This window comes from Microtus pennsylvanicus, chromosome 22, assembly GCF_037038515.1.
Source record: "Microtus pennsylvanicus isolate mMicPen1 chromosome 22, mMicPen1.hap1, whole genome shotgun sequence".
In the NCBI taxonomy this organism is placed as follows: Eukaryota; Metazoa; Chordata; class Mammalia; order Rodentia; family Cricetidae; genus Microtus; species Microtus pennsylvanicus.
The window spans coordinates 14,200,403-14,225,123 of NC_134600.1; the positions used below are offsets into that span (position 1 = coordinate 14,200,403).

Below are 24,721 nucleotides of genomic sequence, written 5' to 3' on the forward strand. Positions count from 1 at the left end.
AGGAGACATTGCTGTATGCAAAAATCAACATAACCTAAAAGAATTTAATTGAAACTATTAATGACTTAAAAACAATAGAAAACAGAAACAAATAGAGATAACAGCAGCAATATACTTAAAGAAAGTATTGGAAAATGATACCAAAAAGTGATTTTTAAAGTGATGATAATAATGCACTTTTAAGATTAAATAAAATTTTCTATTTTGCCTTTGAAAAACGAGTAGGCCGTTCCCTGAGAGAGGGGATGTCTTCATTAGAGATAGACTGATGGTGCTCATATACATATGTTGACTGCTGAGACCTTTAACATGACACATAGACTTAGTCAATGTCTGTTTCTCAAATCACGGAGCTGACATAACTGTGTTAGGCAATATTGATCATATCTGCAGAGGATAGTTGCCTAATTGCAAATTCAATGTTCCTTGACTCAAGAAAAGCCTTCCAGTCAGGACAATCATGCATTCTGCTCTGTGTTCATTCACTTGACAGTAATTTAAACATGGTGGGAAATTATAAACCACTCCCAGTACCACAATTGGGCCCTTTTTATAATGGTGGCTCCAATAGCTGATTGCCTATGCTGTGCCCCGTGCAGTGTACATAATAAACTATTCCTCCTATTGTGGTCTGAAGAGAAGGGCTGCTCCATATGCAAATCCTTTCCCTGTGAGTGCATTGGATAGTCAACTACATGACTCAAATACATAATTTTAAAACTGTGAGGTGCTGCACTCATTTAAGAATTTTGAAGGTGTAATGTAGAGGACACTCAAGGTCATTGCCTTGGAAAGCAAAAGACAGGGACTGAGGCCACCTGAGTCAACATAAGAGAAGTTGTCTGAGAAACACTTTTTCTATCAGGATGGAAATTCAGCAGTTCTAGAATTAATATGACTTTCCCCTGAGAAATCACTTCACATCCTTAAGAGATTAATTTTAAAAAGTATCTTTAATGATGGCATGCATCAATCTCTGGCCACTGCTCAAGGGGAACCAGGTTAGACAGATTTTGCATTTAATATATGCTGTTATCCTTAAGTATCCTTTAGGTTCATGATCCAGATTACACTTTGAATAATTGAAATAGAAACAGGCAACTTGCCAGTCTAGACTTTTAGGCAGAATTACACAGCAAAAATATCCCCAGAATATTTTAAGTACACCAGTGATGTGTTACATCAGTTCATTCTTCACTGATAATGAAGGACATGGGGGATGAGAAAGATAGGACAACTAAAAGGGAAAAACATAGGGTGGGGATGCATTGCAGAAGATACGTCCCATGCCTAGTAAGCTTCTGAAAAAAAAATAGCATTTTGCCAGGTAGTGGTGGCACACACCATTAATCCCAAGACATCGGGACAGAGCCATGAGCTTCTCTGTGAGTTCCAGGCCTGTTTGGTCTAAAGAGTTCCAGGATATTCAGAAATGTCCCAGAGGATGTCTGTCTCAGAAAAACCAAAAAATAAAAGACATCAGCTAGCATTTTATATACTACTTCCAGAGGAAAAATGAAAAAAAAAAATTGTGAAGTCAGTAGAAACTGTCATCCAATAAGACAAATTTAGGAGGAGGCTAGTCCAAAAATTCTACACAAGGAGAACATGGGGTATTTCATGGTACTGATATCCGTAGCTCTGAGATGGATTCTCCAGAGCTGAGACAACCCCTCCACAAAGTCCTTGGCATCAGACCCGACCATTACCAGCTCCAAAGCATATTTCTGGTTTTAGAGAAGGATCTATGTTTGATTATCAACACATCAGGTCATTAGGGAAACTCACAAGGCTCAGGTCCTAGGCTGTTTCTAGATCTTCCAAGAGTATCCCTCCTCCCTGCCTGAGGTCTCAAATGAAAGCCTTGATTGATCAGGCCAGTCACTCACACAACAGTTTTTCACATTTCAAATATGTCACCTGGTGTCATATTGCCCATTTGGCGGAACTGTGCTTTTCTCAAAAAGAAACTGGAAATTTAGGTCACACCAGGCCTTAAAGTTGGTTGTGACCCTGTAATGCCTCCTGGAGCAGCTTGTTAAGAGGCTTGTTACTTGATATTTGGATGGGCCTAGTGAATTGTTTTAAATCGGTGTTGGCTTCTTTGAAATGGTTTGGAGCCAAGTATCTGGACAATCCTCGTGATTAATGTATACCCAAGCATCCTAATCTCTACCAGCCATGATTAGCATATTCTTAGCTTTTGGGTGTTTTAGTGGCAGTCCTCCCTCTGCTGAATTCTACTTTGTGAGACTTAATTACTCACTAAGCATTGCTAAATCCTTTGTGTCACCAATTCTCCTCTTCTGCATTATGGTATAGTAGTGGATTGCCACCCAACACGTAAGATGCCTTTGATAACCTCTGCAAATTTAAATATAAATTCCTATTATTATTAAGTTGGGGGAATAGCCCTAGCCCCTGGCCTGGCAGTTGCTTTGCTCTGGACTCCAAATCCCAGCTTGCAAGGTCCTGACCATGCCCACCCCCAGAGAGGGGTCAGGACCAGTCCCACAGGGTATTTAAAAGGCCTCCAAGAGAGGGAACACGTGGTTTTGGGGTCTGCATGAGCTCCTTGCAGTCCGGTCTCCCCACCATGTGCTTGGCCACCTGAGATCGTCTTACTTAATAAAACGATGGGCATTTTGATTTGGTTTGATTGGACCTAATTGGATTTCTTGTACCAGTGGGGCTTCTCTTATTCTTATCAATTATATTTAAAGGCTGAATGCAACGTGTTCAATATTGAAAAGGTACTGGGGAATGTAGGCCTGAGTTTGGTAACTTGTTTCCATGGATGCAACAAGCCTGTTGAAGTTGACTAGAAAGGTGTTTGTTGTTTTTTTTAAATATTTATTTATTTATTATGTATACAATATTCTGTCTGTGTATATGCCTGAAGGCCAGAAGAGGGCACCAGACCTCATTAAATATGGTTGTGAGCCACCACGTGGTTGCTGGGAATTGAACTCAGGACCTTTGAAAGAGCAGGCAATGCTTTTAACCTCTGAGCCATCTCTCCAGCCCCTAGAAAGGTGTTTGTACACTTTTCTCGTTCCCAATACTTTAATCGGATTAAGTCAAGGAGCAAAGTTATTCAGAAACCTGCCCCTAGGCCTATGAGTTAGGAGGGCCCAAGTTGGACTTCACAATACAGGGAATATGGCGGCAGTTTCTCACCCAGATCCCAGAAGGACACACCCTAGTGTCTCCCGCAATTCACCTTCTGCTCGTTCCCACCTGGAGACAGCATTTCCCTGCTCACCATGTTGTCGTTCTTCAGGTCGCCAAAGCTCTCAGTTCATCATCGCCCAGCAGCAGCAACTGCTCCACAGGACAGGAAACCACTGCTGCCAGCTCCCCTTCAAAGTCAAGCCTGAAGGCGCCTGCCCGGAAGAGACCCGCCCTGCTTTGACTGGCAGGTCACCTGGAGGGTAGGATTGGCTAGTGAGGCCTGAGTAGAGGAAACACCGCCCATAGGGCTACAGTGTGCTTAAAGAGACAGCACATTGGTTCCTGGTCATTCCTCTCGCCCCATCAAAAATTCTTTTCCAGATCTGAGAACATATGCATGCACTTGCCCCTGGCTACAAAAGCAGTCACTGTCATCTTTTTGAACTCCATAGATTCCTCCTGGATGCAAAGTAGCTAGCTAGTTTGTACAGTTTACCAAGCTACCTGGGTGGAGTAATTTCCTGTCCCACAGGGGAAAGGATGCCCAGAATATTAAACAACTAGAGGGAGTTTTTAAGTTACAAAAGGAGATGCTTGTTCTGTGGTTTCATGCTGAGGTCAGATGAAATGAAGGTACTTTTAACATGGCTTTCACAGGATTTTCCAACAGAAAAAAAGAAATGCAGGAACCAGATCACAAACAAGATGATAGTTTAGGCCAGGAGGTGGTGGTGCATGCCTTTAATCCCAGTTCTGGGAAGGAGACAGATGCAGGCAGATCTCTGTGAGTTTGAGGCCAGCCCGTTCTACAAGAGCTAGTTCCAGGGCAGGTTTCAAACCTATAGAGAAACCCTGTCTCAATAAAAATGGAGTGCTGGAGAGATGTCTCAGTGGTTAAGAGCATTGCCTGCTCTTCCAAAGGTCCTGAGTTCAATTCCCAGTAACCACATGGTGACTCAAAACCATCTGTAAAGAGGTCTGGTGCCCTCTTCTGGCCTTCAGGCATACACACAGACAATATTGTATACATAATAAATAAATAAATATTAAAAAAGAATGATAGGTCTTTCCCACATTGAAAAGCTGGATGATGGCTCCATTGCTTTATGGGTTTTATTCCCAAAATTCAAAGCAACCTCCAGGCAAATGAATATTAATAAAGAGGGTAGTATTCATGAAAATCTGAATACATAGAGATAATGGAGCTAGGAAAAATGTCTTCACGAGCACCATTGATAGCTAGCATGTCTCCTTCCAAGGTCAGGTGAATAAAATATACAACTGCAGTTCTCAAGATTCTCTACACGAACAGAATTCATAGAATGAATCTCACCATTTAAGTAGGAAGTGGGCTTATTATAATGTCTCACTAGCTGTGGTCCTGGTCACCTAAAAATAGCTGCCCACCAATGGCAATTGAAGAATCCAGTAGATTACTACTGAGCTTCTTGTATAAGATCAAGTGAAGCATTCAGTTGTTTTTCAATCCATGAGACTCAATGTCTAAGTTGGTTTTCAGTATTCACCAAAATTCCAAAGAAGTGGACTCTAAAGGAATGAGCTTGGTATGCAGAGGTAGAACAAAACGCCAAAATAAGAGAATTTTCTTCTTCAGTATACTTTATATGTGACTGCTGGTGCCAGATTGTGAGATCCTGGTTAAAGTTACATCATAGTCTTTGTATTATTTGGGTTTATTTTTATTTATTTATTGAGGTGATTTTTATGGCAGGATTTATCTGTGTAGTTCTGAAACTCATTCTGTAGGCCAGACTGGTCTCAAAATCAGAAAATCCTACTGCCTCTGCCTCTCGAGTGATGGTGTTTAAGTGTGCACTGACAACAAGCAGCTAAAGGTCGGTCCTAAAGTTTTCCCAATTAATGGAGGGTTTTCTCATTTCAACACCTTTAAGTAAAATCTCTCAGGTATATTCAGTTCTATGTGTATTAGTTAATCCCAAATATAGTCAGTTTGACTACCAATAATAGACATCTCAAAAGCTAAGACAGAAGAAATGGGAAAAAAATCTAGTGTGCATGAGGCAGGAAGAGCAAGGGAGTAATTTTCAAACAAACTCTTTGTCTGCAGTTCTGAAGCCACATTTGGAATTGTACTTCAGTGATGGGGCTGGGGAGATAGTATTGTGGTTAAGAGTACTGATATCTCTTCTAGAGGACCTCGGAACAATTTTTTGTACCTACATGGAATCTCACAACTATCTTTAGCTTCAGTTCTTGAGGACATGACACAGTCACACAGACATACATGAATCAAAAGCATAAATACACAAAAAAATAAAAATAAATAAATTTAACATATGAATAAAATTCAACATTACTTTCCAAATGGAGATATCTTATATTAGTATCATCTGTACTTAATGCATTTTCAGATGTATGTGTGTAATGGATTATTAAAATTATGAGAGTCTTCAGCAGCTTGCTGTGAGATGCTCGCAGTGGCAGATAGTGTGTCCCGGGATGGCACACAAGATCATGCAGCAGTTCTTCGATGAGCCATATGGGTGGTGGGTGGGAGACAGACAGATAGACAAACATACAATGTGGAGTTGGATATTTATATAGTGATTATCGAAGAGAGGGGAGAAGGGGAGGAGATGAGAGAGAGGAAGTAGAGAAGTTGGGAGAGGCAGAAGTTGCCTCTTCAAGAGAAGGACAAAAAGATAAAAGAGGGGCTAAGACTGCAAGTAGTAAAGGAGTGTGGATGTCTTGTCTCTTAAAGAGACAGAACATTACATTCTCATATCTTTATTATAATAAAAGCAGGAATCATGGATGTAGGGATAGAATAAACATAAAATTTTGGTGTTCCTTTTGGGTGAATGTGTATATTCCTTGTAGGCTTTACTAGCTTTTGATACTATGACACCCTGAAGAAAGAAATCTGCAATCTGCACGGAAAGAATCCAGTATTGCTGGACAAGTTGGAGGACAAAAATTGCTGTCCTCTAGAAATGACATCGCTACTGCACTCATGAAATATTTGTAGTTGTTACCTGCTTAAGACCTTAGGAAGATCAATCCAACTAGATCAGTCAGCATTCCAGCAGATAGGGGGTGAGGGAGAGAGGAAAATTAGGGAGAAAAGAGAGCATGCATAAAAGTTGTGAAGAAAGAATAGACAAGATACATTGTGTCTACTTATGAAATTGTCAAGAACAGATACAAGACAAGAAATCTAGATTTTCTGAAACAGAGGAGCAGATCTTGTTCTATTAAATTTATTATTCCACATTATTCTCGCCCCTGTTTCCCAATACATGAATCAAGTGTGACATGCATGCTAATCAAGTGCTCCAGCACTGAGATAAACAGCCAGCTGTGGCAGAAGTCATATACAATAACGTAAACCCTGAGATATAATTTCACTTTTAAGAACTAGGATGGCGCCGGGCGGTGGTGGCGCACGCCTTTAATCCCAGCACTCGGGAGGCAGAGGCAGGCGGATCTCTGTGAGTTCGAGACCAGCCTGGTCTACAGAGCTAGTTCCAGGACAGGCTCCAAAACCACAGAGAAACCCTGTCTCGAAAAAGAAAAAAAAAAAAAAGAACTAGGATGGCTTTTCCTAGCTGTAAACTCACAAATTAGAAAAATTTGTCCCAAATTTGGTTCACAAAATAAGCTTTTGTGTTGCCAGCACTGGTCTGCTGACCCCACACTGTTGAGAGCTTTTCTGAAAAGATTCAGAAAGTAGATTTTGTACATGTTGAAACAAAGTGAGATTCCCAACACCACTGAAAAGCAAGAGAAAGTACCACCAGCCAGCAAGAAAGACTGAAAATCTCCTCAGAAATGACAATCAGATAAAATGGGATTATTGGGAGAAACCACTGTGGGAAAGAGGAAGCCACTGTGCTAAACAAGCAGGTGGTTCTCTCTACTAAATCTAGGACATCAGGAACAGGAAACGCCTCAGTTGCTAGAAGGTAACTAACTGGCCAGGTACTCCAAGAAAGCAGACACCTGAGGCAGGTTGGACATCGTCAAAACTTTCTTAAACTCAGAGAATCTCTGGTATATTGGAGAGAGCAGAAGATAACTCAGCGCCAGATAATTCCTCAAGTCCCCCCTCATGGTTTCTGGTCAAAATACATGCACCTCATAGATAAGATAAAAAGATACCCTACCAATAAGAAAAAACACACTTCGAAAATATAAGCACCAAAGAGGAAGAAAATAAGACCAAAGAAAGAATTAGCACTGAAAACATTAAACAAACTGAAGACATTGAAACCTGTGCGATTCGCATATCACAGTGATTAGACTAGATCATTCATCCACAACCTACTAATAAATCAGCATGAGAGAAAAAGCAGGGAAAGAATCTACGTCATGATATGGTGGTACACACCTTTAGTCTTACTACTTTGGAGGTAGACTTAGGTTAATTTCTGTGAGTTTGTGGTCAGTCTTGTCTACTCAGAAAGGTCTGGGACAGTTAAGTCTACATAGAGAGACTACGTGTCAAAAAAGAAAAAAGAAAAGAAAGAAAGGTTTTCAGCTGATTGCTACAATAAAGTTATAACAGGGGAAAACCCAAAATCCTACAAGGGATTGGGTGCATGTGCAGAGACACATATAAAGAGCAGTTGACCAAATCAGAAGGCACAGTTGAGGAATACTCCCAAATGAAAAGGACTATAATGACTGGGCCTGTAAACTCAGCCCTTGGGAAGTCAGGCAAGAAGAGGGCCAGATGGACTATGACGAAAATGGGCATGTAAACATAGAGAATGGAGGAGTGACAGGGAAGTGAGAAGGAGGAAAGTAGTTAAGAAGGAAAGAAAGAGCCGGGCGGTGGTGGCGCACGCCTTTAATCCCAGCACTCGGGAGGCAGAGGCAGGCGGATCTCTGTGAGTTCGAGACCAGCCTGGTCTACAGAGCTAGTTCCAGGACAGGCTCCAAAGCCACAGAGAAACCCTGTCTCGAAAAACCAAAAAAAAAAAAAAAAAAAGAAGGAAAGAAAGAAGGATGATAAAAGAAAATGAGAGTTCGAGGCCAGCCTGGTCTAGAAAAGCTAGTTCCAGGACAGGAACCAAAAGCTACGGAGAAACCCTGTCTCAAAAAGAAAAAAAGAAAAGAAAAGAAAATGAGAGGAGAACTGGAAAGGAAGGAAGACACATAGGTAGAAAGGTTAAAAAAAGGAAGAAAAGAAAGAGACAGAGATAGGGCTAATTGTCTGTGTTCCATCCATGGTCTCTTACTCTCTACAACACATTTGTCCACGACCTTCTGGCTTTCATGGTTTCACTTAGAAATTCAGGTGTAACTTTGATAGGCTTGCTTTAATATTACTTGCTCTTTTTCTTTTGCAGGTCTCAGTATTCACTCTTTCTTCTATATGCTCAGCATTTTGATTATTATAGGTGAGGAGACTTGTTTTTGTTCCCATCTATTTGGTATTCTGTAAGCTTCTTCTATTTTCATAGTGATATACTTCTCTAGGTTGGGAAAGTTTTCTTCAACAATTTTGCTGAATATGGATTCTGTACCTTTGAGCTGGAAATCTTTTCCTTCTTCTATCCCTGTTATTCTTAGGTTTGAATTTTCATGATGTCCCCGATTTCCTGGATCTTTTGCTTTAAAAATTTGTTGAATTGAAAATTCTCTTTGACCAACGAATCTATTTGTTCTTTAGTACCTTCAACTACTGATATTCTTCCTTTCACCTCTTCTATTTTGTTAGTTATGTGTGCATCTGTTGTTCCCATTTGTTTAAATGGATTTTCCATTTATAGAATTCCCCTTATCAGTGTTTTCTTTATTGCCTTTATTTCAGTTTTCAAGTCTTAAGTGTTTCAACTCTTTGTTTCACATGTTTGATTATTTTTTTCTTGGTTTTCTTTAAGAGATTTGTTGATTTCTTCCAATTTTTTTGTTTGCCTTTTCCTCCATTTCCTTAAATAAATTTTTTTATTTCCTCTTTAAATCTGTCCATCATCCTCTTAAAGTTATGTTTAAAATTATTTCTTTCAGCCTCCTCTGGGTTAGGCTGGTCAAGTCTTCCTGTAACATTTCTATTGGCTTCTGGTGTTACCATGTTGCTTTTTAGGTTGTTGAATAAGCTCTTCCATTGGAACCTACCTATCTCTTCCTCAAATTTTTGCTAACATAGTCTTTGCCTCTTGGTACAATCATTGCAGTTACTGTCTGTGTCTTTGGGAGCTGTTTTTACGTGCTCTGTACTGACACTGTTTGTGTCTTAGGGAATGACTGAGGACTCTCTTGGCCTTCTGTCTTGGTCCAGTGTCTTGGTCTTCTCTCTTGATATTTTCTGTGCACTAACAGTCTATGCTTCAGAGTTCCTCTGAAGCCATGCAGGATAGAGGTTTTGGGGCCAGAGTAGGACTTCTAGCTTGAAGCCTCCTACTCTGAGAATTTTGGAACAGCCAAACTGCTGGAAGCTTGTCTGCTGACTGGCTGGATAACCAGAACCTTACTGTACTGAGGGCTTAGAGAGTGGGGTATCAAGCTGGGGGGGGGGGTGTTCACTTACCTCTTTGTCTGCTGTGTGCAGTAGCAGCCTGTGCTTGCAAGTTCCTCTTAGGTCACAGGAGATATGAAGGTTTCAGGGGTGGATTGGGACTTGTAGCTTACAGGCTGCAATAGAGAGGGTGGTGGATTTAGAGCACCCTACCTGTAGGAATCTTACCAGCTGGCTGACTCGAGAAGCTGATGCAGGTAGGGGAGGGCCCAGGGTTTTGTATGGAGCCAAGGGCCTAGAGAGTGGGTGCCTAGTGGGGTGGGTGCTTACCCACCTCTTGTTCTGCTGTGTGTCCTCTCAGCCTGTGCTTTAGAGTTCCTCTGCCCACCAGCCCCACATATTTCTCTCTCTTGTCTAGCTATTGGCTATTAAGCTCTATATTTGATTAATCAGGTGTTTTAGGCAGGCACAGTAATACAGCTTTATATAGTTAAACAAATGAAAAAAATGAATGCAATACATCTTTGCATCATTAAACAAATATTCCACAGCATAAATTCATGTAACACATCTTAAAATCATATTCCATTACATGAATTAATTCATCACATACTCAATGTTGACTCAATTTCTGATGTATTGATTTAGTCACTAGAACAAGGTCAGGAAGACCACAGAGATGCTCTCCCTTATCACCTGACCACGCAGCTATTCTCCTGCCCTGGAATAGACCAGTCATTGCTAGTAACCCTTTGAATAAGCCAATCCAATAAGTTGGAAAACAACCTACAGGTTCCTCCCTTGTGTCTGTGGTTTTTTGCTTTAAAAGATGGACTGTAACAGCTATCAGATGTCCTTCATATCCTGAACTTGAAGGGTCCTGTCATGACAGAATAAAAATCCTCTTGCTTTTGAATCAATTGAGGCTTTGTGAGTAGTGTCTGGAGCAACTACTCTCTGATGATTGGGCTTCTAGTACAACAGAGTATAAATAGAAAAATTAGAAACTAAAAGTCAAAAAATTTAATTGACTAAAAATCACAGTATATTAGTTAGGGTTCTCTAGAGTCATAGACTTATGGACCAAATCCCTCTCCATTCATCTATCTATCTATCTATCGATCTATCGATCTATCTATCCATCTATCCATCTATCCATCTATCCATCTATCCATCTATCCATCTATCCATCTATCCATCTATCCATCTATCCATCTATCCATCTATCCATCTATCCATCCATCCATCCATCCATCCATCCATCCATCCATGCATCTATCTATCTATCTATCTATCTATCTATCTATCTATCTATCTATCTATCTATCTATCATCTGTGATCATATGAAGATTTTTGGGGAAATAAGTTTCAGAGTGCAGTCCAAAAATGGCTGTCAGTGAAAGGAAGGTTCAGGAATCTACCTCAGACCCACAAGACTGGGTTTCTCAGCTGTTTTGTGTATATGCTGGAATCCCAAAGAAGTAGACTTCAATGACAATGAAGGAATGCCTGTGCTGACGAGGTAAGGGAATGCAGAGATGTTGAAGACCCCATGACTATACAGGAAATGCACATGTGACAGAGCACTAGGCAGATCCACAGGAAGTGTATACATCCACCCAAACATGGAACAACCTATTTTGCTGAGCTGTGGAAACACTTCTCTTTTGGAAAAGTCACTGTCGTACCTGTCTGTGTTAACTTTGTGAAGCCATGATTCTTCCCCAAACACCTCAGCAGTGTGACTTCTGCAGGGCAATGATGTGACCTTGCTTCCCCACACCAGTGGGCTTTAGAGTGATAACATTCATTCCTTTTTCTAACAGTCAAATTGACATTTGTCAGTCCCACAAATTTACCCTCTAACAGACCACATAGAAATTTCTATAGAAAGCCGGGTGATGGTGGCGCACGCCTTTAATCCCAGCACTCGGGAGGCAGAGGCAGGCGGATCTCTGTGAGTTCAAGACCAGCCTGGTCTACAGAGCTAGTTCCAGGACAGGCTCCAAAGCCACAGAGAAACCCTGTCTCGAAAAACCAAAAAAAAAAAAAAAAAGAAAGAAAGAAAGAAATTTCTATAGAAGGCAGGCCTTGAGCAGTAAGACAGCATGCCCCACCTTTACTAAAAAACAAATCTGGGCATTCCCAAAACTGGTTATCACAAAGAGGTTAGAAAAGGAGAATGCGTGAATCCAGGATTGAGGCAAGTTTATTAACTTTATCTAATGGTTTGGAATGTCAGGTACTTCCCCTTGACTGCTCGCTCTTTCTTTCCTGGGTCAGGTCACCTGTTCAGGAGTACTGCTTTGTTTGGTTCTACCTGCCATTTTTGTCATTCTGATATGCCTATTATCATTGTTCTTGCTCGGGGAATATTCCAACAGTGTCTTTAAAGACTAGAAACCTCATGGAGACCAGCCCTTATTCTTACTCTTCTTCTCCTCACTACTTCTACTTCTTCCACTTACTCTCCTTCCTTCTCCTTTTCCTTCCTCTTAGTCTCTTCCCTTTGTTCCCCTTCCCCTTGATTCCCTTCCCCTTTTCTTTCTCCTTCTTCCCCTTCACCTCTTCGTTCTTCTTTTTTCTTTTCTTTTTTTTCCCTTCTTCACTTTATTTCTCTCCCCTTGCATGAAAAATAAAGAAGATGCAGTGGTAATGTACTTCAGTTTAACTTTTACACTCAGATCCTTGCCTGTTGTAGACATCCAATTCTAAGCATTCTGGGGGTACTGAGGCTGGCACTCAAGGATCCCTGGTAGAGAGAAATAATACCCCATCTTTTTTCTTCCATTGTTCTTCCAGCATGTTGTGACACAAATTGAAGTTGTGCCTTCTAGCTTCAAAGTCTAGATCAATGTTGAGTATCATTCATCCTTACTATTTGGATCATTGGCCTGTGGTCCTCCTCCCTTAAGGTACAGATCTCAACTGTGCCCTCCAGTTTTTTTTTTCTTGGTTTTTCGAGACAGGGTTTCTCTGTGGCTTTGGAGCCTGTCCTGGAACTAGCTCTGTAGACCAGGCTAGTCTCGAACTCACAGAGATCCGCCTGCCTCTGCCTCCTGAGTGCTGGGATTAAAGGCGTGCGCCACCATCGCCCGGCTCTGCCCTCTAGTTTTGAATTGTAGTTCATTCCTGATATCATAAAGTCGAAAACCAAGAACAACTGTCATAATCAATCCATTGTCAACATGACAAACAATCATATCACCTCATTAATTTCCAAATGAAAGTCAATAACTGGGTTGTAATTATGACTAAACATAACATAATTATGTCAAATACAAATGATTATATATTTAGAATATTGGCAATGTCTCATGGAGGATATCATTCTAGTATCTCAAACTTCTGATAACCACAAATATTCTTATAATTGATGTTGCAACATATGATAAGGAGATTTAAAAGACATAGAAATAACTTTACAAATACATTGTCAACAAAATACAACAGAAGCACTCATATCAGTTAAAGTTCTCATTGCTGCAATAGTCACTTGGCCTTAGAAGGTATCTAGAACTGCCATACTCTGCTGCCCATTCTGTATTTCTCCCAACCTCTGCAAGCACTTCACAAGGTCTTGGGTCTTTTCCTAGAGAAGTGACCCAAGCCTTCATTCCTGATGGATATGTGACCTTTGTCATACTTATTGGATTATACTGTTTTTGTTTCTCATTTGTCTTAATGACAACTCCTGGTATCACAACGGGATGCCCTAAAAGATCTCCTGCATTCTGGACATACTATCTTTCTTGTCTCTCTTGTGAAGAGCAATCCAAATTCCCCATGCTAATCTGGATAAATCACCTTGCCTAAAGTTGTTATTCTTTCTCTAGTCTTTTGGTTTAAGAGTATTTGAAGCCCAAATGTCTTTTTCACAGAGGAAGTTTTCCAGTGTAGTCAACCTGCCAGTAGGTTGGTGACTACTCACCCTAGTAATGGTGTCATATATGGGGCCAAGTTTTGGTCTGTGCCTTGCATAATATGGCAACTCAGCAAAACTGTAGCTAAATCAGCCATGATGAGTTCAAGTCCATGTTCTTGAACCCATGCCTATCTCCCATTTTGGCAATGTGGCCACTTTGGTCATGGGCATATTGGACACTGACATGAATAACTGGGAAAAGAGTCTGATTGTACATGGAAGAGTCATTCTGTCTCAATGAGGTTTGAACTCCTCCTCAGCTGAATGAGCCTTTTGATCAGCATTTATAAGGAATACAAAGGTCTTTATACTCCTTTCCCCTTCACAGAGATTATTCACATCCTCCTTTCTCAGATGTCTTCAATCACCAATTTTCTAATCATGCTCCTTACTAACCCCTCAGCATCCAGTCAAACCACTGGATAAAGTCCATCAATCAGTTCATTGCTAGTTGTAGATGAGACCATCTCTCCTTCCAAATAAACCACATTCAAATGTGTATTGTTTGATTTTCTGCCCACTGGGAACATTTCCTTTCACAGGCATCTTTCATGGTTGTCCCAGCCAGGGATTGTAATCCTGCAGCTGTCTAATTCTGGGTGGTTCCTGCATGATGTGTTGAACCGTCAGCCATGGCCTAGTCATCTCTTCCTCATTCAACCAATCATAGGGAATAGACTATAGGTGTATTATTGACAGCAGAAGGCATAGTAACAGGAGTAGAAACCATTGGAAGTTGGCCATCTCTTCATGTACCTTCCTTGTGTCTTCAGGACCTACTTGGTCCTGATCTGTAATATACCACTTCCATTTGATAACAGGTTGCAGCTGTATATGTCCTACTTTGTAACTTGATAGATCCAGAAATACCCGGCTCATGATGGGCATTTCACATCACCTGATAAGGTGGTGACTATAAGGATTTAAGCCACATATATTTGATACTCCTAGGTTCTAGGGGTCATGTAGGGACAGACAGGCCCTTGGGCACCCAGGGATGTTAAAAGCTCCCTCCTGCATGATCCACATATTACTCAGCTAAGCCCTTCCCTACTTGCATGAGCCCTATCATCTGCATATGATGTAGCCACGTCAACCCCTCTGTGCATACACCAGACAGCTTGTAAAAGCTGGATGAGCTGGGCGGTGGTGGCACACGCCTTTAATCCCAGCACTCGGGAGGCTGAGGCAGGCAGATCTCTGTGAGTTCGAGACCAGCCTGGTCTACAGAGCTAGTTCCAGGACAGGCTCCCAAGCCACAGAGAAACCCTGTCTCGAAAAACCATAAAAAAAAAAGCTGGATGAGCCATCTTCCTCCCTCTCTGCACACTGACTCCCCAGGCCTGTGCACATACCTTCTAATAAACTCCTAAGAGAATTTGGTGTGTGCTCTGTGTTTCTTTCATGTTAAGAAAAAATCCTAGCCCATAGAAGTCCAATTAGGTAAAATGAATCCAAATCAAAATACCTACCATTTTCTTAAGTACTGAGCCCTCTGATGACCAATCCCATGTTGGGAGACAAGAAAGGGGAGGGGACAAGAGGGAGGAGCCCATGCAAACTGGGAACTAAGTGTTTTTCCTCTAGGATTACACCTAAATACACTGTTGGAGAGGTCCTGACCCCCTCACTGAGGTGGTTGTACCTGGAATGCTGGGATTTGTAGTCCAGGCTAATGCAACTCCTCATCCAGGGGGTGCAGTGATGAATGTCAGAGCCTGTAGGCTATGTTCCAGACTTAACATTTCTCACTTGTGCCAAGTAATTTCAGTGACCTACTGCCAAATGTTCCATTTTTCCCAGTGAATTGAATTAATAATACGTGCTTGCATATTTGAGTATATTTATTTTAGCAAATGCTTTTCTGGGCAGCAGCGACAGACATTTGGAATGAACTTAAGAGGTAATATTGTTCCAATTCTCCAGTTCCCCTTTTTTGGATGTTATTCAGGTTTCTCATTTTCCTGGTTTGTGTAATTTTTTCGTTTGTAGACTGTGTAGTGGCTGTGGTCTTCCACCTAGTCAGCCTTCTCAGAGATTAATAGAGATCATTATAACTGTTCCTCCAGAAGCACTGTATACAGGGCTGTTAGGTGACTTATACTTGAAGTTTTCTGGTTGTGTTCTCTATTTTTTGTGTTTTTGAAAATTATGGTTTTGGTAAAGTTATCTTTTAGAATAAGCATTAAGATTGATTGTCAACTTTTCACAGTGTCATCTACTTGAATTTCAAGCAAGACCTTATGGTACAGTATAAACATGCCAGGGGCATTTCTTTCCATCATTTGTCTATTTACTTTTGTTCCTACATGATTTTGATTTAAGAATGTCCCTAAATGTCTCTGCTTTTACATTGTGATTATTGTTAGAAGTGGACTTGTTAACTGAGCATGCTTAAGGAAAGGCAGATGATACATAAGCATGTTCAGACTCCCTACATAAAATCTCCATGCTTCATTTGTTGAGGAACGATACTGTTTTGAAAGCAACTCCCATCCGGGCGGTGGTGGCTCACGCCTTTAATCCCAGCACTTGGAAGGCAGAGGCAGACAGATCTCTGTGAGTTCGAGACCAGCCTACAGCCTGGTCTACAAGAGCTAGTTCCAGGACAGGCTCCAAAGCCACAGAGAAACCGAGTCTCAGAAAACCAAAACAAACAAACAAACAAAGCAAAAAACAACTTCCAAACTCTTTGTGCCTCCTGCCGGCAAGAATTTTTTTTTTATCATTTTTTCTGTCTTGGTTGTTGAAATGTCTGGCTATTTTTGGTAGTTAAAACTGACTACCTCGGTGATTATCTGATACACAAAGAATTGATTATACCTGAGAGAGATTTTACTTAAAGGTTTTGAAATGGGAAAATCCTCCATTAATCTGTATAATTTGAGATGATAGGACTCACCTTAAGCTGCTTTGTGTTTGTTCACAATTAACCAGTGAGCCATCTCTCCCACCCATGTCTGTGCACAGTCCTATCGCCATCACTCTTGAGCAGAGGTAGTGGGATTTTCTGCATTTGAGACCAGTCTGGTCTACAGAATGAGTTCTGCAACCACACAGAAAAATCCTGTCTTGAACTCACACACACAAAAAAAACTAAATCCAACAAAGACTATGGCCCAACTTAATCAAGATGTTACATTCTGGTAGCGCAGTCACATATAAAATATTTTGAAGAAGAAAATTATCTTTTTTGCCTCTGTGCTCTAGCTCTGGCTACCAAGCTCATTCCTTTACTAGTATTTGAGCCTACTTCATTGTAATTTTGATGAATACTTAAAACCAGCTGAGTCACAGAGCCTTGTGGGCAGAACAACTACTAGATTCTTCACATGACCTTAGACAAAAGGCTGAGAAGCAAGCTATTGGATTCTTCAATTGCTTTTGGTAGGCAGCTATTCTTAAGTTACCTGGACAACAGCTTGTGAGACATTCTAATAAGCCCACTTTTTACATACATGATGAGATTCATTCTACCAGTCCTGCTGATGTAGAGAATCTTGAATACTGCAGTTGTATATTTTATTCACCTGACTATGGAGGGAGATGTGCTGGCTAACAACAGTGCTCATGAAGACATTCTTTCTAGCTCCATTATTCTCTACATATTCAAATTTCTATGAACACTACTCTTTTTATTATTATTCATTTGCCCGGAGTTTGCTTCGAATTCAAGGAATAAAACCCATAAACCAATGGAGCAATTATCCAGCTTTCCGATGGGGGAAAGACCAATCATCTTGATTGATATTTTGTTCCTGCTTTTCTCTTTCCTGTTGTGTAAAATTCCTGTGAAAACCATGTAAAAAGTACCTTCAGTTCATCTGATCTCAGAATGAAGACACAGAACAAATATTTCATTTTGTAACTTTAAAACTCTCTTTAATTGTTAGTATTCTAGGCATCCTTACCTCTGTCGAAGAGGAAATTAAGCCACCCACCTAGCCCAGTGTACCATATAAGTCACATAGTGTGCTGAAAGAAAAAGGGAAAGTTCCTAGGAGCTCAAAACGATGACATTGATTGCTTTTGTAGCCTTGGGAAAGTGCTATTGAAATGTATATATTCTCAGATCTGGAGACGTTCTCTATTAGGGGAAATGGATTGCACAGGAACCAGTATTCTGTCTCTTTAAGCACACTATATCCCGATGGGAGGTACTCTTGTCACTCAGGACTCACTAGCCAATCATGCACTGCAGGTGACCTGCCAGTCAGAAGCAGTGCAGGCCTCTTCCTGGCAGCCATCTTCAGTCTTGGCTTTGAAGAGGAGCTGGCGCCAGTGGATTCCTGTTCTCGGGTGCAGTTGCTGTTGCAGGGAGACGGTGCACTGAGAACTTTGGCAAAATGGAGAAGCACAACATGGTGAGTGAGGAAATGCTGTCTCCTGATGTGGAGGAGCAGAGGGCGAGGTGCGGAAAACACTATGTTGTTACCTCCATGGGTCTGGGTGGGAACCCGCCGCCATATTGCCTGTATTGTGAAGTCCCTCATGGTCCCTGCTAACTCCTGAACCTAGGGGCAGGCCTCTGAATAACTTCGTTCCGTGGCTTCCCCTCCTTAGAGTATTGGGAGCAGGACGTTGTGTGTAAATACATTTTCCTAGTCAAGTTCAACATGGTTCATGCATTCATGGCCAAGTTGCCAAACTCAGAGAAGCCTAGATTCGCCAATATCTTCCGGATATCTAGCACTTTGCATTTAAGATTTAAATATAATCTGAATCTATATTTAAATTTGTGGAGGTTATCAAAGGCATCTCACGTGTTGTGTAGCTTTCCACTACTGTACCAAAATGTTGAAGAGTAGAATTGGTGATACAATAGATTGAACAATGCTTAAAAAATAGTCTCACAACGTAGAATTTTGCAGAGAGAGAACTGTATCTAAAACACCAGACTTTAAGTATATGCTAATTAGGCCTGGTAGATATTAGAATGCCCAGGTATACACTGTTCAGATTGTCCAGATATTTGACTCCAAACTATTTCAAAGAAGCCAGCACTGATTTAAAAATAAAAAGTCGTTGCCAGGCAGTGGTGGTGCACGCCTTTAATTCCAGCATTCTGGAGGCAGAGGCGGGTGAATTTCTTCGAGTTCAAGGCCAGTCTGGTCTACAGGAGTTCCAGGGCAGGCTCCAAAGCTACTGAGAAATCCCCAAGTGCAGGGATTAAAGGCGTGCCCCACCACTGCCCAACTAAGATGCTATTTTTCTTCAGAATCTTACTAGGTATGGGATATATTTTCTTAACATCTCCCCACCCTATCTTTTTTATCTTTTACTTGTCCAGTCCAGTTTTTCTCCCCCCTCATGATCTTCACCTTAGAACCCTGTCAGTTAAGAATGACCTGCTGTAACATGTCATTGGCATACTTAAGAGAATATCCTGAGAATACTTTTGCCTAAATGTTTAGACTGACAATTTGCCTGTTTCTATTTCAATTGTCCAAACTATAATCTGGATCATTATCCTAAGAAAGACTTATGGATAACAGCATATATTGAATGCAAAATCTGTCTAACCTAGCTCCCCTTGAGCATTGGACAGAGATCAATGCATAACATCATTAAAGAGACTTTTCTTTATTAATCTTCTAAATGTGTTTTTTGATTTCTCAGTAGAAAGTCATATTAATCCTAGAAGAGCTGCATTTCCATCCCAATAGAAATATTGTTTCTGAGACAACTTCTGTTATGTTGACTCAGGTGGCCTTAGTCCCTGTCTGTTGCTTTCCTGGGCAACCTTGAGAGTCCTCTATATTACGTCTTCAAAGTTCTTAAATGACTGTACTAATTCACAGTTTTAAAATTATGTATTTGCTTGGAAATAGTGGTGCACGCAGAGTCTACAAAAACTAGTTCCTGGACATGCACCAAAGCTACAGAGATACCCTGTCTCAAACAAAACCAATACATTAAAATAAAATAAAATAATGCATTTGAGCCATGTAGTTGACTGTCAACGCAGTCACAGAAAAAGAATTTGCATATGGAGCAATTCTTCTCTCCTCAGACCACAATAGGAAGAATAGATTATTTTGTGCACTGCGGGGGGCACAGCATAGACAATCAGCTGTTGCAGCCACCACTATGAAAAAGGGCCTGACCGTGGTAGCAGGAGAGGTTTGTAATTGCCCAGCATGTGTAAATTAATGTCATGTGAATGAACGCAGACCAGATTGTGTGGGTGTCCAGATTAGGAAGGTTATCTTGAGTCAAGGAACATTGAATTTGCAATTAGGGAACTATCCTCTGCAGATATGATCAATATTTTTTTTAATTGAAGTTTACTGATCTCTACAGTTTTCAATGCTTCACTTCCTCCCTCTCCACTCCCATCTTCAACCCTCTCCCAAGGTCCCCATGTCCCCAATTTACTCAGGAGATCTTGTCTTTTTATACTTTATACTTCCCATGTAGATTAAATGTATGTAAGTCTCTCTTAGCCTACTCTTTTTTAAAGTCAATATAGAAAATTTTATTTAATCTCAAAAGTGCATTTTTTGGTGTATTGAGAGAGGCTTTCTCTGTAGCTTTGGAGCCTTTCCTGGAACTAGCTCTTGTAGACCAGGCTGACCTCAGACTCACAAAGATCCGCCTGCTTCTGCTTCTGAGTGCTGGGATTAAAAGCGTGTACCACCACTGCCCAGCTAAAAGTGCGTTATTATCATCACTTTAAAAATCACTTTTTGGTATCAGTTTCAAATACTTTCTTTAAGTTTATTGCTTCTCTTATCTCTATTTGTTTCTGTTCTCCAATGTTTCTAAATCATTGATAGTTTCATTTCATTTCTTTCAAGTTATGTTGATTTCTATGTAGAACAATGTCTCCAATACTTTAGGCTTTCCTCTTGTTATGTAATTGAGAATTATTTTGAACACCTAATCTTGCCTCTGTTGACCTTTCTAGGAAGACAGTCCTGCAACTCCTTCCAGGTTTGTCCTTCACTAGTCAGTGAGGAAGAAAAATAGAGCAGTTAATGAGTGTCTGCTAATCATTCTGGCTTTTATTGGGGACTTAGAAATGAAGAGGGATTGGTATAAGAGTTGAACTCATTGACCAACTTTGAAGCTGGTGGAGACAGTGCAGGAAGTGAGAGGTTGGCCTGAGGGTGAGAGCTTTCCTCCTTTAACTGAGATTACTTACATGGAATCAGGGAGCCCTGATTGATCAGTTGCGATGCTATATTATTATTGTGATTGACCATTGTTTGCAGTCCACAGACAATGGCAATCTGGGTGTGGGACTGACCTTATCTTGAAACCTAATTGCAATATTACAATAGTTCATCCAAAATAGATGATCTGGCTGGGCTGTGGTGGCACACACTTAAGAAATAATTAGTCTCACAAAGTAGAATTTAGCAGAGGGGGAACTGTATCTAAAACACCAGACTTGCCAGGTGGTGGTGGCACGCGCCTTTAATCCCAGCACTCGGGAGGCAGAGGCAGGGGTATCTCTGTGTGTTCGGGACCAGCCTGGTCTACAAGAGCTAGTTCCAGGACAGGCTCCAAAACCACAGAGAAACCCTGTCTCGAAAAACCAAAATAGATGATCTGGGTAAAATATTGTGTCCCTGCTTAACAGGACTATTACTTTTCTGAATTCAGATCTTCATCTTTAGGGAAAATACATGACAAATATTTATTGTGTTCTAATACAAATCCCTAGTCTCTGGAGGACATGGCTTTTAGCCTATTTCAACTATTCAAAATAATTTTTGAGATTAAAACTACATCAAATTCACATTGTCTTTGCTTCCTCCAAGCCCTAACATGATCCAGATTGTTTTCTAATTCATGGTTTGTTTTTCTTTAACAACACTTACAAAGTAACCACAGTTACACAGGAACAGTGATTCCTTTATGAATGTGACCTGTGTTTGTCTTCAGGATTTTCCATCTCTGAGGCAATGGGATGGCTGCACTGGAAAGTGAGTGTGCAATGCAATGTGCACACAAAGGACCCTGTGCTTTGGATGAGGAACAGGATGTAGTGTAGGAGAGTCGAATTATGTGTACTAAATATAAACTTTCTAAACCAGGGCTCTGTTTGCTGGGCTGGGAGGGCAGAACTGGAAGAACTGTGCTGTCTGAGTCATTTGATCTCTGATCCTCCTATAGAGGAGCTGCCAATAATGTGAGGCCCATATAGGTGGCCCTAGCCTGTGAGGAATTCTGGAAAGGGTTAGCAATGGGGAGTACTAGTAGCAGACAGGTTGTGGATTCTTTCCATGATTCTATTTGGCCTCTGCAGTAGGAATAGTAAGGAAGATCACAAGCTATACCGTGGTGAGTGTTGGGCGATCAGGCCTGTTGAACTGTCATTTCTGCTGTGACTTGGACTGATCGTTAGGCAGACTGTAGTTATGTTGGTCCATGTGGTTCATGTTGGCAGTGTCCCTTGTCCTCTGAGCCTCCCTGTATATGAATTTATTGGGGCGGGGGATTCTCTGGAAAGTCAGGATATGATGGTGATTGTCTATTTTACACACATGGACACTGCTCTTGGTGTGCAGTGGGAAGAGAGATTAAGAAACTGCATGTCTAGTTTCCAGAAGTTCTCAATATTGCATTCCAATGTCAGATTTGTGTTATAAAGGTTACAAATAGTTTAGGAACTGGTAGGAAATGATGATATTGATCTTCTAGCAATGCATGATTAGAAGGCTTTAATGTGATCCTGCCACTGGCTGCAATGGTGTGATCCAGTGAAGCTTACTTCCAGGGAACAAAGGAGTTTCTGATCTGCAGAGATTTCTCAGGTGTGTATTGTGTTGGGCAGGTAGATGGAGCATAATTCACATCTTGGGCCATAATCCATGTAGGAGAAAATAAATTTTAAATCATTTTTCTTTTTTTCATAAACAACTTTCCTCATGACACATATTTAAAAAAAAACACATCCCTTGTAATTGAGGTTAAAAAATAAACAAAATGCAGATCCCACCTCCTTATTCCCAATTCTTCCCATTGCCTCCAAATAAAAGGGAAAAATGTAAACAAAAATAAAACAAAACAACAACAACAACAACAAAAACCACAGTGCAAAACTTCCCAAAACAAAGTATGTATTTCTCCAGGGTAAGTGGAATTTACACTGAATCCACTGGGCGTGAGTTCTTCCCGCTACAAAAATCTGCAAAGAAAGACACTCAAGACAGAAAAGTAAACAAAACGCCACCAAAAAAATGCAGCAGACAAACTGGAGAGGCAGGCGGCCCAAGGAAAGAAGGGTAGCATGTTCCTAGACCTGGTAAATCAGGAGCAGGCCGGGACTCCAAAAAGCAGAAAGAAGATGAGGGAAGGAAACAAGCTGAACAGATTGGTGCCCTCCAGAGCTCTAGGTAAAAAAAAAACAGCCTCCTACCATCCGTGCCCACCTACCCTTGGGCAGGCCCTAAGACAGTGAAGTGGAGGAGGAAAACAGGGAGCAGGTTGCACATTTGAGAAGCGTCCATATCGAATCTCCAGAGGGAATATGTCAATCCTGTCTTACTCCCTGGGCCTGCCCTACTGCCCAGAGCAGGTTCCTCATCAGTTAGTTATGGGATTCTCCCCCTTCCACAGTATATCTTTTCTATTTATTTTTATTTATTTATATTTATTTATGTATTTATTTATTTATTATGTATACAATATTGTGTCTGTGTGTATGTCTGCAGGCCAAAAGAGGGTACCAGACCTCTTTACAAGTGGTTGTGAGCCACCATGTGGTTGCCGGGAATTGAACTCAGGACCTTTGGAAGAGCAGGCAATGCTCTTAACCCCTGAGCCATCTCTCCAGCCCAGTATATCTTTTTTAAAAATAAATTTCCACCTTCTGTTTTTCTTTTCTTTTTTTTATATCTTTTTTTTTTGATGCAAGGGCCAGCTGTTTAAACCACTGTCGAATCCAGACTGGGAGCTGTTGTAATTGGTAGTTTGGGCACAGTATTGGGCACACGGGTAACCCATCTGTTGTGCTGATGGGAATCACCTTGATCTGTCTCCCTCTAAACTGGGAATCATCTAAAGCCAGGGAAGTCCTCACTGACTCTTTGTCTAAGAATTCTATATATGCAAACCCTTTGGCAGGGCCACTGAATTTGTCACAGACTGTAGTAACACAGTTGAATGAAAACACATCCATGAACGTGAGCTTCCAGCTCTTCTGCTGTTACACCATGGTCCACATTGCCAACATAGATGGAACTGGCATCAGCCTCCATCTTCTCCTCAAGAGATGATCACTGAGCCAGCATTGCCTTGGGTTGTACTCTTAGTCATCTGTTTCTCTACCTCATTTTGTAGCTCCTTTAACTTCTCATTCTCTTCCTCTATCTCCCTGACTCCCTGAAGCTTTGATCACTTCCTGCAATCATATAGAAAATATCATACCCAAAAAATACAAAACATACACAAAAAATAGCAGTAACCTTATTTTCAGAAGTGCTTGGAACTCCAAGTAGTTACAGTAAATCAAGTTGATTTACATGTAAACTGATTCTTTAAAAATCTGTTCTCCTAAAATTCCATTTAAAAAGATTTTATTTCCTCACTGTGATGCAGACTTGGATTCCATCACCAATTGTAGGAAACAACATGGTAAGTGATCCTAACACATCATTTTCTTTATCAAAAGAGAATGAAATGCTTTCAGTAATCAAATCTATTTTCTGTAAAGTAAAAACATCAGAAGACTTCAAGTGAATATTGTAAATTTTGGTGAAACAGCCCTTCTCACCGAACCCATTTTCTAATATTGGTAAAGGAAAGAACAGGAGTGTACAGGATGTTTAATGGCCAGTGATTCAGTGATTTTGATTAGAACCTTGTTCTTCTTTAAGAAACAGTAATATATGTGTGTGTGTGTGTGTGTGTAGATTTGTGTTTGTGTTTGTGCTTTGTTTTGTCAATGGTGTCATCTATATTGTTGATTTTATGAACCATAATTTAATTATATCATTTATTGTTTTTGAAAATGATGGACCTTCTCCAGTTTGTACTCAGAATATTTTTTATAGTCTTTGGTGATTAACAGTTTTACGTTTCTCTTCTTGATCTCAGATGCTTGCTTCTAATTTTTTAATTTTATTGTTTCATTTATATTTTAACAATAAAGCTTGCCTGAAGATCATAAAGTAAACAGATGTCATGGCCAGCCTTACACCACAGGCAAGGCTGACACATAGCT

The 24,721-nt window shown here is 40.7% G+C and overlaps 1 protein-coding gene across 1 annotated transcript in view; it reads left to right on the top strand.

The window, feature by feature from the left end:
• Positions 1-3,162: 3,162 nt before the first annotated feature.
• The window catches only part of LOC142839818 (uncharacterized), a 34,051-nt gene continuing 12,492 nt past the window's right edge, over positions 3,163-24,721 (top strand). Inside the window, 2 exon segments of the mRNA XM_075956201.1 lie at positions 3,163-3,434; positions 24,072-24,132. Of these exon segments, the coding sequence (XP_075812316.1) occupies positions 3,163-3,434; positions 24,072-24,132 (333 nt within the window).